The 14445-nt window shown below is 35.9% G+C and overlaps 1 protein-coding gene across 1 annotated transcript in view; it reads right to left on the reverse strand.

Annotated features, from left to right (window-relative positions):
* ZDHHC17 (zinc finger, DHHC-type containing 17) overlaps nucleotides 1-10165 on the reverse strand; it is a 16691-nt gene extending 6526 nt beyond the window's left edge. Inside the window, exons 1-5 of the mRNA XM_010191921.1 lie at nucleotides 10047-10165; nucleotides 6733-6795; nucleotides 4776-4869; nucleotides 870-953; nucleotides 327-484 (exon numbers count right to left, since the gene is read on the reverse strand). Coding sequence (XP_010190223.1) covers nucleotides 327-484; nucleotides 870-930 — 219 coding nt within the window. The 5' untranslated portion in view covers nucleotides 931-953; nucleotides 4776-4869; nucleotides 6733-6795; nucleotides 10047-10165. The remainder of the gene's footprint in view (nucleotides 1-326; nucleotides 485-869; nucleotides 954-4775; nucleotides 4870-6732; nucleotides 6796-10046) is intronic.
* Between the last annotated feature and the right edge of the window lie 4280 nt (nucleotides 10166-14445).

Genomic DNA, 14445 nt, shown 5'->3' on the forward strand with positions numbered 1-14445 from the left:
TACTGCATTATTCCAAGTTTGACCCACAGATCTTATCCTCTATTAGTCTTTATTGTTTTCCTCTGGTCTGTTTTGCCTTTTGGTTCATTCTGGGAATGGAAAGCAGGAGGTAAATATTTTAACCTCAAGCAAAAAAAAAACAACAAGCGAATGAAAATAAATGATGCCAAATATCCAGAGACAACAGATGCTTGCCTCCTCCAGCATGGCTGGGAGACTGAACACTTGGTCTTGCATAATGAACATTAAAATTTAAATGACAGAACATTTTATATTCTTATGTCACTCCTGAGGCTCAGCATTAGAAATGAAGTGCTCTTCCATACCTGATACATCTGACACATGAGTAACACAGCCACCCACATGAAGTGAAAAACACTGTTCAGAAACATCCAAAACATCCATGGAGAACAGGTAGCAATCTGCGTAATATACGTCCAAAATCCATCCTTTGTGTAACTTGTCTCACAGTGGAATCCCCAGTCTACAGAAAAAAAAAGTGTCAAAAACCATGCAGGAGATTTACGATATGTTTACTGTACATGAACAAAATGCCCACATTAGAATGTATTAAATTAAATAAGAAAATTACAATATGCCAAAGTAGTTTTACTTGCTCTCTCTTCCTTTCCCAACTCCTTGAATATATGACATATGCCCATTCTGTGATTAAGAAAAAAAAAATCTAGGACAAGAAAAACATCATCTTCTAACATAAAATACTCAATATAGTAAATTATTAATATGCAATTCAATTCCAGAATAAAAACATACAAAACTCTGATAAGGCAGAAGTCTGTAAAAATCCATATCAGGAAATAAACAATTCATAAGCAATTAAAAAAAGCCCCAAACCCACATTTACTCACAAGAAACACATCCATAAATCATCCAGCAGATCATAAAGAGCAGGAAGAACAGGTATCCCATAAAGTAGCGATGGTTCCCTGCTCCTAAAGTTGCACAAGAACAACAGGGACCAAATTACTACACTTTCAGAAGACAACACTACCCTAGAAAGTTTAATTGCCTGCTTAGAAGTACTGTTTATTATTGTATACAGAAACATTTCTCTCCAATATTAGGCCAATATAACTTCAGACAGTGAAATTAGCTGGTTCACTTAATTTTTTCTTCTCAGACAACACAGCAAGGTTTTATTTTCTCCAATTGCTGTCACATTAGAGCTGCAATTCACACAAATGGACTTAATTTGTAACCTCTTTCATGAGCTAATAAAATTATTGACAGACAATATTTAGAGCAATGTTGGTGACAGCTGCTGCAGAGCCCTGAACAGCCAGGAACTACACATCTATAAGTATTTTTAACATTCCATTTAAAAATCATCAGACTCCAGAGCTCACTTTCTTAAATACAAATAAATATGCAGCCTCCCTTGACAATATGCTAACTCACACTTTGGGTTTAAATCTGCTTGATGAAGCTTGCTAAAAAATAAAATATCTAATAGAACTTGTAAAACAAACACACATAACTGAACAGACAAGGCCTAACAACCTGGCCAAAATTATGAATAGGATAAAACCCACTCTGCTTAAGATGGAATTTAAACGCTAGAAAATTCAGTTACTAAAAAACTGATCTATTTTTAACATAATTAGAGCTAAAAAGATGCTTCTTATGCATGTACACCATGGTTCTGAAGTACTCAGCTTTCCTTCTGTCTGTAAAATATGTCCACTGCCGCAACCTTCCAACAGCTCCAGGCTGTAAACTAAACCCACAGAGATGATAATGGGCTACAAAAGGTTTGGCTGTCAGTGTCTACCAGCACAGCATTTATTTCTTCATTATGTCAAATGTTTTGCCTGCTAAAACAAGAGCATCCTCTGCAGGCAGAAAATAATCAAGTGCTTTTAGCAAGTGAACTGAAAGACTACATAAATAAGAGATGAGGAAAAACACACATTCAACAGAAGTTAGACTAAACACAAGACATCTCCTTGAAAAATCAAATAAGTTCCTTCAGACATAAAATGTGTTGTAACATCGCCTTCAGTCACTTAGGAGCATGTGAGAATTAGTGCTGGGAATGTCCCCAAGGTATCACTTCCATCTGCCTACTAAATTTCAGAACTGTTAGGTTTCGTAAGACATTTTTTATAAAAAAAGCACAAGTTAAACCATGACCTAGAGGTTCATCTGAGAGGCATCCGATGAAATGCTCCTTTCAGCAGCATCTTCAATGATACTAAAAATCAATTCTGTTTAACAGGAAATGTCTGTATTTGGTAGAAACATGTGTGTAAGATTTAAAAGTAGAAATGAGACAGGTACAACCTTAGTCACAGTTTAAAAAAAACTACTTTGAAAAAAGACAGAAGAAAGGCAATTGCTCTACTTTATCTTAAACAAGACCGGGCAAAACACAGCAGAGTTCTCTGCAGTTTCATCCTGGACTGGCAGGAACACAGTCAGTTACAGCATTGCTTTAACTGTGGAGGGTAAGAATTGATGCTTTTATATGGTTGCATTTATATTTATTATATGTTATTATGCATGTATAAGTTAAGTGATTTTTTACTGGTGGAGTTATATTGCATGATTTAGATGGTTTATTCATTTCTTAATTCTTCCTACTTTTAGCCCCTTGGAAGAAAATCTTTATTGGAGGGGGAAGTGATCATTATTCTAAACCATAAAATCATTTCCCATAGACACAAGACCTACCTTCTGAGTTACTGCTATCAGAACAATGATTCAGCACGACAGCATAACCCATGTAAAGTAACGGTTTAAAATTTGGCTCTAGCTCCTTTGATGCTATTCCTTGAAAACTAAATTTCTGTTCCAAGTCTGCAGTTTATGTTTGAAATGTAACTCCAATAATTTAATAAAATCTGTTATTTTTTATCTGCAAACAACCAACTGCAAAAAACATAATGCCATTTTAATACTCCATTAAAAAGAGATATATGATCATCTTTAGAGACTTGCTCATTATAATTTTACCTAAAATTTTGTGGGTATAATGAAAATAATTTGCCCCAATTACCAATTTATTTACTTTTTAAATAGCTTGAACTTTTTTCAACCTCTTCGGTGGTAAAAATATGCTCTCACAGTCTCTTTATGTGGCAACATTTATCCTCAAAGAATTTGTCTTAAAGTGACTGTACACACTCTTAAAAATATTTGTCAGTCCTATCTTTAGTAAAATTCTTATCCTTCTAACACATCCAAAGGAAGGCTACATAAAACATTTCCAAATTCCACCTTTCCAGAAAGGCATGATTCATGTTTCCCTTTTTGGCAAACAAACTGTGAATGCTGTTTTAAGAATGGATTCTGTTCTACAATGCTGTGCTCAGAGTCCCCCATGCACCAATCTGAGAGAGAGAGAAGCCATATAAGGTCACCCAGACCCTCACTCCCTCCAGCCCAAGGCTGTTCCCATAGTGTGATTTCTCGTGCCTCTTTCCCAGCATACTTCCAAGCATCCTCATGTTTACTTTTACCTCCAGTTATGCCCATCTGTGCAAGACTACTAGTAGTGGGATTTTGCTTTTCCATCACCACTGTTTTTTTAAAAACTATTTCCTCCTACTAACTTAATCCCACTGCTCACATACTCTCTCAGTACACACAAACTAAGGTCTTTCCATCCCCATCTGGTTTTTATACTTTTCCAGTTATTGATTAAAACACTGGATTTTTCTTTCCCATTGACAAGTACCCCACAGCACTCTTGCAAAACAAATCGTCACTGAACACTCTCCAAAAAACTGAGCCTGTGCCCCCCTGCCCATTTTAATGAAACTTTTCTTAGTTCTTCATTGTAAAGTATCTAAAATATAAATCAAAAGTAGCTCAGGTAGCAACATCAATAGGAAATATAAAATAGAAAGGAGTGATATAAGCCCATCTCAACAAGACTTTAGTGATTTTCTCTTACAATTCATATGCCAGCATTGACAATTTCACTCTTGATGATAAGACCAAACTACTGTGACTATCCACTATTATACATATTTGAAAGGCCTACAATGAAGCATTTATTGCCTGGAAGCTGCCAATGAATCCAGGTCCTAATTCCTCCCCAGGATTAAAGTTACCTCTGCTTGCATCCTAACACAATAATCCAGTGAAGCAAGCTGCACTCATTTCCTAGCTGTGAAGTCTTCAGTACTCCCTGCATAATAATGGCTTTCAAATAAGTTTCTCAAAAAGTACAACAGGGAACAGCAGCATTTAGAGATTTTTTTTCTTGTTCCATCATCACTGGGGAGAATAAATGGCTACCTGGGGGGTCAAAACCAGAATACCTCTATAGGAAGTAATTCTGTATCTGCCTGCTATAATCATGACATTTTTGAATACATATACTTTCCCATTAAATTACTGAAACTTATTGGTAAAAATGAAAATTTTTATCAACAGTTGTGGAATAGGTACATGGCTTTTCTGCAAACACTAAAAAGCAGTTAAGCTTTGTAACTTTTAATTACTAGAGTTTATGTTAATAAAAATATATAGATAGGAAACTGAATTAGATACAGAACCATTTTGAGGATGGGTATACAACAGATAAAGCAAATGACAATAATGCAGAGAATCACATGTAGAAGCTCGATATTGAAAATGTTTTTACTTCTACCGAAATCCTCAGGTTTTTTCAGACTTTGGCAGAAGCCAAGTCACTTTCACTGTGAAATGAGAGCAGATAAAACCCTGCACAACACCCAGGGTCGATTTCAGAACCTTTTCCCTTCTTTATCTGTCAAGACATTGTATTTTAGCACATTACTCACCTACACAGTTACCCACCCATGGGCAGTGGTGATCAAACTTCGCTATACATCGATTGCATACACCACAGTGTTTGGACCTCACCGGCTTCCGTATCTGCAATGGTTATTGACATTTGTTTAGAACAGCAAAAGACCCAGACATTTTTATACAGAATGACCCCCAGTTTCATTTCAGCTTTCTAAGAATGAAGATGCAGCATAAGTTTGAGTTCCACGATTCTGTCAGTATCATTCACAACTGAGCTCTCTCAAACTCTTCCAGCTTATTTTCTAAAGATGGAAACACGAGCTCACGAGCAGAACTCAGTGGAACTCAAAATGTCAAATTACTCTCAACTTTTTTTTTTTAATTATATCTTGAAAGAAATATAAAGTGGCAATAAAAGAAGAAATGATAATAAGTGTTCTGAGATATATATTTATATAGACATGCAATTTTTAAGGTGCCACAACTTTACATAATTTTCCAGATTCGATTTAGGGAATATTAACATCATTCGTGTTCTACATAGGTCAGAGCATTACAGTTTAAAACCAATAACCCCGATAATCTTGTATTTACTAGTTAACTTCCTGAAAAAGAAACATATTACATTTACTATGATTACCTTTTTCCCCTCAAGCAGTTATTTCCTTTTAAAACTTTCTATGGTGAAACTAAGTATTGACTAGTTCAAGAAAAGCATTTGCTCCCCATTTTGCAAGCTTTAGAAAAATTAAGATTCTCACACCCCTCCGCATCTTCCAATTACTTCTAAATTGAGAAATACACTTGATTTTTGGAAAAAAAAATACTACAAGACCACATTATTTTACTCTGAGTTATAGAGGTGGTGGAACATCACCCAAGATTTTCATAACTTCTTAGGTGTATAACCAATCATCTTGGCAGATACACTGCGACACCAGTATTTCAACACTGGCAAGTTATTTTGACAGCAGTAATTTTTTTTCCTCCAACTATCTAGGAAGTATCATTTCCTCAGATGGTAAGATTAACGAAGAGATAGACAACAGGTGAGCAAAGGCATATAGAGCTTTCAGAAAACTCCATAAAAGAGTCTGGTGCAATAAATATCTGAAGAAAAGTACAAAGATTATCGTCTACAGAGCCACTGTACTGTCTACTCTTTTATATGGGTCTGAATCATGGGTCATCTACTGCCACCACCTGCGACTCCTCGAACACTTCCATCAGCGCTGCCTCCGTACAATCCTAAACATCCGCTGGACTGACAATGTGACTAATGTCACTGTCCCTGAACAAGTAGGAGTGACCAATATTGAGGCCATGCTGCTGAGGACGCAGCTGTGCTGGTCAGGGCACATCTCCAGGATGGAGGATCACGACCTCCCTAAGATCATGCTCTATAGTGAACTCGCCACCAACCGCTGTAACAGAGGAGCCCTGAAGAGGAGATACAAGGACTCCCTGAAACAATACCTCAGTTTTGTCCATACTGACTACCATCAGCGGTCCAGGCTGGCCTCCAATCGGGAGAGATGGAGACACACTATTCATGACGATGCTGTCTCCTTTGAGAACGCACGCAGAATCAGTCTCAAGGAGAAAAGACAACACAGAAAGAACTGCGCCTTCCCAATACCATCTAAGGAGATTTTCTGCTGTGCCCTTTGCAACCAGACTCGCCTATCCCGCATCGGCCTTTTTAGCCATCAGCGGTTTTGCAGCAAACGTGGGTAGTGCCCTTCCCTTATCTTTGTTCGTGAAGCCTAGCCACGATGATGATGATTCTTTTCCTCTTATTGTTGCAGGGCTTTTTCTGTGTAGAGATACACTACTGATTGAAAGGACTGCTTAAAGATTACAAATAAATTCTGCACTTGAAATTGCATTATTAAGGCAAAAAATGTGTCCAATATAGGAACATCTAATTTTGGCCTAGCATTAATTAAAAAAATAAAAACTAGTGCAATTAGTTAAAAAATACACTACCAAGCAGGTACTGCAGAATATACTGAGGTCCAGACTTCCTGTCTCTGCAAGTTCTACTATTGTCTGCAAGGGAGAAAAGAAAAAAGAAATGATAATTTAGCATATAAACAAATGCTGAAAATCATTGTAATAGCTGCTTCTTAGACCCAGAACTGTGAATTGTATTAATTTCAGGTATTTCTACACACAGGAACAACTGAAATCCAGCTGAAACTGATTTTAAACCTACTTTGTTAAGACAGTATGTATATTTACTTCTAAATTAATTCTAGCCTATACTTAAGATACTTATTCCTACTCTATCTACATTTAATTAGAGAAAAATTAAGCTTATATTAATTTTGATACATCTACACAGTGATTAGCACCAGTTTGATGAACCTGTTGTTAAACTTATTAAAATTACTGCAGCTGAATTTCTGAACAGGAACACAAATAAACTAGCTAGCGAGATCAGCCAGTCTAAAAACCAGACTTTCTTTCCAGACGTATCCCATCAAGACCTTCAAATCTATATTCACCTCTTTCCTCAGACATTGGAACTTCAAAAAAAGAAAATAAATAATGCAAACCAAAACCTCCTCTTACAGATAATGCTATACTTATGGATCAAATAATAAACAGAAGTAGGTATCAGTTAAAGCATGCCTGTATCTTCACACTAAATGATTGCTTTTTAAAATTTTGTACACTCCTCATTGCTGGAATAGGAGTGTAGTATTCCATTAAATGCTTTCCAACAAGTTTTAAAATTCAGTAACTGAAATCTGTGCTGCACAAGGTTTCAGTGACATTTGCAACATATGGAAAATATCCTGAAAACACCTTCTGCCAGAATAGCCTTCCTTGAACCAGAAGGAATTTGCTCAGTATAAATAGCCTAATGGCAAATATATTTATCTACTGGTCCCTTTCAAACCACGTATATCTTGTGCATCAAGGTGGTTTCTAACTGCAGAAGCAATAAAACAGTCCTTACAGCTATTTTCTCATCATAGCAATATAAACATAACTTCCTTAATTAGATGATGACCACTAAGGTGGGTATCTTGACTGAAGCTATAGAAGTTTTCCTCCAAAATACACTTAACTGGTTAGGAAAAATTGATGGAAACTTTTCCTCAAAGTAACCAGTAAAAGCTACAGTTAATAGTCTGGGGGTAAAGCAGTGCCTTAATGCTGCTTTTCCTGCCAGTCTCAGGTAAATGAGGAACAATCTTTAGTTTTCTAACACTTCCAAGGTCTGCAAGTCGGTCTATTTTTTCTCCTCACTTGTTGTATTTCCATTTGCTATTGGCCCAGTATTCTTGCCTCCACCACTGCAACCCTTGAGGTTGCAGCCACTGCCATGCACAAGACCTTCCATGTCCCTCTTGCATCTTGCCACCTTCAGTGCTCCACATTTCTCATCTCCTCTGCCATCCCTCCCTGCTATAACAACATTTCCCACTACAGGACTTGAAATTAAAGAGCCTCCCTCACAAAAGTAACTTTTGCAAATGAACCAGACGAACAGAAAGCAAAAATCTCAACAAGAAACATCCACCATTATTTCAATGCTGCTGATGTAGTTTTTTTTACACCTTAATATATTTTGGACAATTTCAGTGGGAATATACAACACTACACTACAGACTAGTGAAAGGATGCACAAAGGAATGTACGTGCTATGACACTCAGCACTAGTGTTCAGTAAAGTCCACAAGCAAGACCCCAAAGCTCAGGAAAACAGAACAGAGCAAGAGCAGATAAACCACTTAAATGTAAATCTCCTTAGAGATTATAGCACAGACACCCAGGAATACTCCAGTGAGAACCACGTTTTTGTGGTTTGTGAATGCTGGGTCTATTTTCTGTGCTTTTGAACTATTAATATTTGGTTTTGAAAATTTGGAAGTGGTTATTATTTATTTAGTTATTTTATAAGAGTGACAGGTTATTTTGCAACACAGAGGAAAGGTCATGACATATCGGAAGAATAAATATCCAAAACTGGTGCTTACTACATATTTCCAAACATACTTAACGTGGTCATCTAGAATTAAATGAACATTTTTTGTTGCTTATTCCAAAGCTAAAGGCTAACTGCACACAAAACATTTGGAAGCAAATTACAAAAACATGAGAAAGCAGTACACTGTACAAAGGTAAGACATGCACCCTACAGTGGTTCATGTCCCTGGTAACAGATCATATCACAATTTGGTTATCTGCAATGTAAGACATCCAAAACATTCAAAACCATACGCATCTGAATGAAGAAATTGCATTTTACAATTCCTATCCAGGTCATCAGGGCTTCTGCAACCACACGTAACTACTTAGGCAAGCAGATCAAATTAATTGCGAATTTGTGCTGAATCCGAACCAAAGTGCAGTTGCTGACTCTTCTATTTAATTTAGTCCAGTGGAAGGAAGAGAGTTTAGTTTGGAATTTACTTTGGCAAACTTGCAAAAACAGAAAGGGAATTTGCACAAGTAAATCTGCACATTGACTATCAACTCAGTAACAATCTTTTGGAGAAAACACAAATGACTTAAGCTACCACAACCATCTTTTAAAGGCTGTTATATTTTTATCCCTACATAAGGCCACAATTCCAATCGTCAGATTTCAATCCACACAGGTGTTTTCACAAATGAGCATGAAGCAGAAGCACAAAGCTCAATTTTGGTGGGGTGCAAGCTTCTAGGAAACTTGCCCAAAATCAAACAAACAAAATGCTTCTGCCTCTTGTACAGTTTGGAATATTCAATGCAGAGTTTGGCTGCTGCAGACAATGTACTTCAGCAAAAACATAGAAATGCTCACATTTCTGAAGTCTCAGAAAGATATAATTAGATCATCCACACTTTACCTAATATTTAAACCAAAAGAAAAAAAAATCTATCCCAGATTGCCTGAGGTTTTGCTTATTTTTATCCTCAGTCCTTTTAGACACAAGGAAAACCAGACATGCTTTAAGTCTGGAAGATTTTTTAGACTCGACAATTATCCCATAATGGGTCACTTGTTTCACTAAGGAAAAATTCTGAAATTTCACATTTTCATTTTCACCCAAATGCTTTTTAATTTTTTTTTATCTTGAAAATCAAAGTTGTGTTTTTGTTACTCATAATGACCTAAGTGTAACTTTGGACCCATAAATGTAAAAAAAGAAACCAAGATGACAAGTGAAAGGAAAGCTTTTCAACACTTTAGATGTTGCCTTATACAACAATTTATTGAAATTTCATGTATGGATCAGCAAACTACACTGAGCAACTGGTGGCAGACTGCTGAAGATCAAGCTTCACTTATCTCATGGCTTTACCTTTTTCTTTTGTTCTTCCGTGGCTTTGATGATTCCCGGATCAGATTTCCAGGATTTTCCAAAATTGTAGAAAAGTGCAACACTATTAGCGAGGAATGGAAGATGTATAAAGAAAAAATTGAGATGTGTTTGAAGTCAAGGAATCTAAAGTTTAAAACCAAATTTCCTCTTGAAAATACCCACTGATAATTCCAAAATAAATTTAAATAAAATTAATTTTCACAAATGCCCTTGAGTCACTGTCATCTGAATTAACAAAATTCAGTGTTGCTGTAAGAACAAGCTTGGTACTCAGTATTCCAATTGCTCAAAAAGTCAAAAACTTACTTTTTAAAATGCTGTTCTCCATGAGGCATATTTCTAAAGCCCTGATCCTTCTAAAGAATGAATAATTGTAGTTCAGTTTTTGTGATTATTTTCCATTTAAATAAATTCCATGAAATTTATCTTAAAAGTATTTCCTGTTTTCACAATAAACATTTCAGAGCTCTATTTGTAAGATAGGCATTTGACTGCCTATGTCTTCAGTGGCCTGAAATTCCCATTAGATCACAGAAAGAGCTGTTTCTACCCATAGAAGGAATTGTGCTGCAATGACCGCTGTTGCGTGACAACCATGTCTCAACATGACTTATCTCCAAGAAAGGTACTGTCTGAAACCTGGTCCTATTATAAGGCAATACCCATATTTCACATCAATGAAAGTTATTTTTAACATACTAATACATCTAATACTTTAGAAAAACACAGGACTTGTTATTTTCTAGAAGTGTTTATAAATCAGTTACCATATAAAGACAGAAAAGAACCATTTGTTTTAAAATATATTTCCTGTGTTGAAAGACTTGCGATATAACATGCCTAATCTTACAACACTTGACATTTCTTCATAGAATTAAAACATTTCTTAGCAATGATGCTGACAAACCAAATACTTCAGACACTAAAGGTAGAAAATTATTTACTCTGATAAACCTATAAAAGTCCTGACCAACCTGACTAAAGATACCTATCAGCTGTCAGTCATAACCGCAAGGAGATGCCACATTTGAGAAAACTGTGTTGGAAGAAGCCTCTACAAGCATTATCCAGGCAAAAAGAACACTTATTACTCAGCCACAAATCACTGCACACCCAAATTACACTATATTCTGAGTAACTTAGATTAATATTTCTCTCTACTTTGGTAGTCATTAAAGCTTCTACTGTAATTAAAGTTTAATATATTGTACAGGTGCATTACAAAACCCTGCATATAAGATTTAGAAACAAGCATTATGTGGCAATCTGTATTGAACTGGTATATAACACTTTAAAAACAACAGCAAAACCCATCTTTAGCATGCTTTGAAAAAAATGGATTTTGAACTTAGAACAGATGCTCAAATATATTCTACTCTGTATCTACAAGTATATTCTATGCTGTTTTACTCTGTTCTTGCAAAAAAAAAATATTCAAGGCTTTAAGCAGTACTAAGAAAAAATTACATAAACCACTGATAAAGAAATCCACATGGTACAGATACAAGCAAGTATTAAATGAAAAAATTAAATATCTGTAGAATAACACTAAGTATCTCAAATCTTTCTACACTGCTCTTGTGATCTGAAAGAACCCTGATATATGAATAAACATAAGTAAGGCCTCTCTGACTTCTGAAATGCTTACAAAGTCTCATTGTTCAGACGAAGTTATTCCAAGTAACTCTTGTTTTCCTTTGGCTGAGAGAGTGGAATTGGCTGTGAATTTCTAATAAAAAAAATACTGGCAAGTTAAGTTAAAATTTTAATCATGCACCCTATATAATAGAACATTAATATTAACTCAGTAAAGGTTAACTAATATTTCCTCTAACAAGCTGTTTCCAGCAAGTTTATAATAGAGGGGGGAAAAATCCCACCAGCTATAGTAGAACCTAAACACTCACAGTTCTATTTGATACATTACAGATGAAAACCTTTGACTTTAATATTTATACAATCTAATTTCTGCCTATTTTTCTTCTAAAATTACCTGCTGCCAAGAATAAGCTGGCTGAACTTAGTTGTATAGCTAGAGTGAGATTACATTTTCTTTAGAACACTGAAAGTATCATCGGAGTTTTTGCCACAATAGTGAAAGCTTTTTTCATTAAAAATACCTTAATCAGACATCTGTTACAAACAATAAAGGTACAATTGAAAAAAAATTACATGAACCATTCCTAATTACTACACGTCATGTCTAGACTGCTAAAGAAGGCAGAGGGAAAGACAATTTATTTTCTATCCAGTAAAAGGTTTTTTTATAACCTTAGTCTCAGAATGTTTTTTTACTGAATAAAATTTGGACACCCTGTGTGATAAAGATGCTGTCCATTTTCTGAAGTTACCCTACCTCCATTTTACTCCATGAAATACAGAGGAAGCATAAGAGACTCCATGCAGTGTCTAAGTTCTGCCTTTCCTTTTATCATGGTGATGTCAGATGAGTACAACGCCGACAGTGTTGTAGCGGCAGATCAAGTACTTCTGTGCTGAGGATGGGGGATGCCGGAAGACTACACGAGAAAGTAGAATTAAGCACAGATGAAACTATGTAAATGGAGCACGACAGAGTCAGCAGTATTTTTCACTTATATCTTCCAAAACCCATTTCTCTTAAGTTTTAAGCAAAACTGGAAGAAGAGATAAAAAACAACCAGACTTCAGAGGAGAAAGGAACGCTAGAATTGTCTTCTCCAGGATATTTCTGGCATGTGATACAGATAAAGAACTCCAACTGTGGGATTCGAATCACATACCTTAAATCACTCAGTATGCCTTCATCTACAATAGAAAGGAAAAAGCCATGTCCAGTTTATCTTTTGTATGAAGATATTAAAATTAAGCCAGAGAAGCAGTGCCCTAAAAGTGACTATTTTTCTCCACTGGCTATGAAGAGAGCTTAAACAACTTAGACATGAATGTCCACACCAGGGGTATCTAAAATTATGTTGAACTCCCCTCTGAAGATTACTTCCAAAGAGATCTTAGCAACTTGTATCACACACATCTCAAAACTCTCAATATGCAAGAAACCCTTATAGGTTTGCATTAGCTACAGAGGAGAGAATTTGTTCTCCAGAGAGTGCCTCATTTAAAACCGTACAAGAAAAAAAAATTACTATATTATTAAATAAACACATGTAGTAAAATGCATGATACAGCAGGCATTCACCTTTTGTCCTGTCACCAATTTGCTATTTTTTATGACACTTCTCCAGTTTTCATGAAACTCTTCCTACTTTTAATCCTAATCAATAGCGTTTAATTATTAGAACAAGTATAACAGGCTCAAAATTATTTCAGAAAACCACTTGGAAACAAAAGGCCTGTCTCATTAAAACGAAAATGAAAACCAAACAAGCATCCCACAACCCATGAGTGAGGTAAACACACGATGAGCTCATTTTTCATCCTGAACTGCAGACTATTTAAAAGGGCCCAAACACATGCAGCTTCCTGCTACCACAGCTACACATCATCTAAGAGCCTGAAACCAAGCCAAAGTGCACATTACATACCAAGATGCTCCCCTTCCAACCAATAACAAATCCAGCAATAAAGTCCTTTTCTCCTAAAGGTAAAGATCTGTGGCCAGCATAAGCTGTCAGAGAGCAAGGCATGCTAATGAACTTGCCAATTCATACCAGTTGTACATCTGGATCAAGAGTCCAGGTAGGTAACAGCAGACAGTTACACAAGAAGCCTCATTTGACTAGGTATTTATTAGACAAAATCCATTTTTAATCAACTGAAGCTCTGCGAAAGCTCTCCTCTTCCATCTTCTATCTAACATAAAGAAAATCCCTTAGCTTGCAAAAAAATTAATTCACTGCCATCTCCCCCATCCATATATTTTTTTTTAATTTAGAAAAAGTATTTAGACATAGGAACAGAAGTTCTGGATAGCTGGGCCTGGGGGTTCAATTTTTTGGGTCTTTGGTTCCTCTAGAAACATGACCGATGGCTTCTTTCTTTCTGCATGCACAGCTTTTTCCTGCTTTCCTGAAGCTAATTTTAGTAATATGATTGGGAGTTTTTTGTTTTTAACTGCAGTTGGTGTTAAGAACCAACTGGCTTGTTACAGTTTTTAAAACACCATGGTATTGTAAAAGCTTTGGGAAAGCATGACAATCAACGTTAACTCTCTGACACCCAGTTTTTAAATGATCCCTAACTGAAAAAGTGTGCAGTGTTTGCTGTCTTTCACCTAAACTCCATCAATACCTGAAGTATATTTGAAATAAGATAACCAATACAGTATTAGAAAATAATTATTATTTTGAAAAATTATTATTTGGCTTATATAATCTCATTATCTCAGCATTGTAAATATCATGCTATACCAATGGGCTGAGGCCAACTGTATGAGCTT

This window comes from Mesitornis unicolor, unplaced genomic scaffold (genome assembly GCF_000695765.1).
Source record: "Mesitornis unicolor isolate BGI_N332 unplaced genomic scaffold, ASM69576v1 scaffold20569, whole genome shotgun sequence".
Taxonomy (NCBI): domain Eukaryota; kingdom Metazoa; phylum Chordata; class Aves; order Mesitornithiformes; family Mesitornithidae; genus Mesitornis; species Mesitornis unicolor.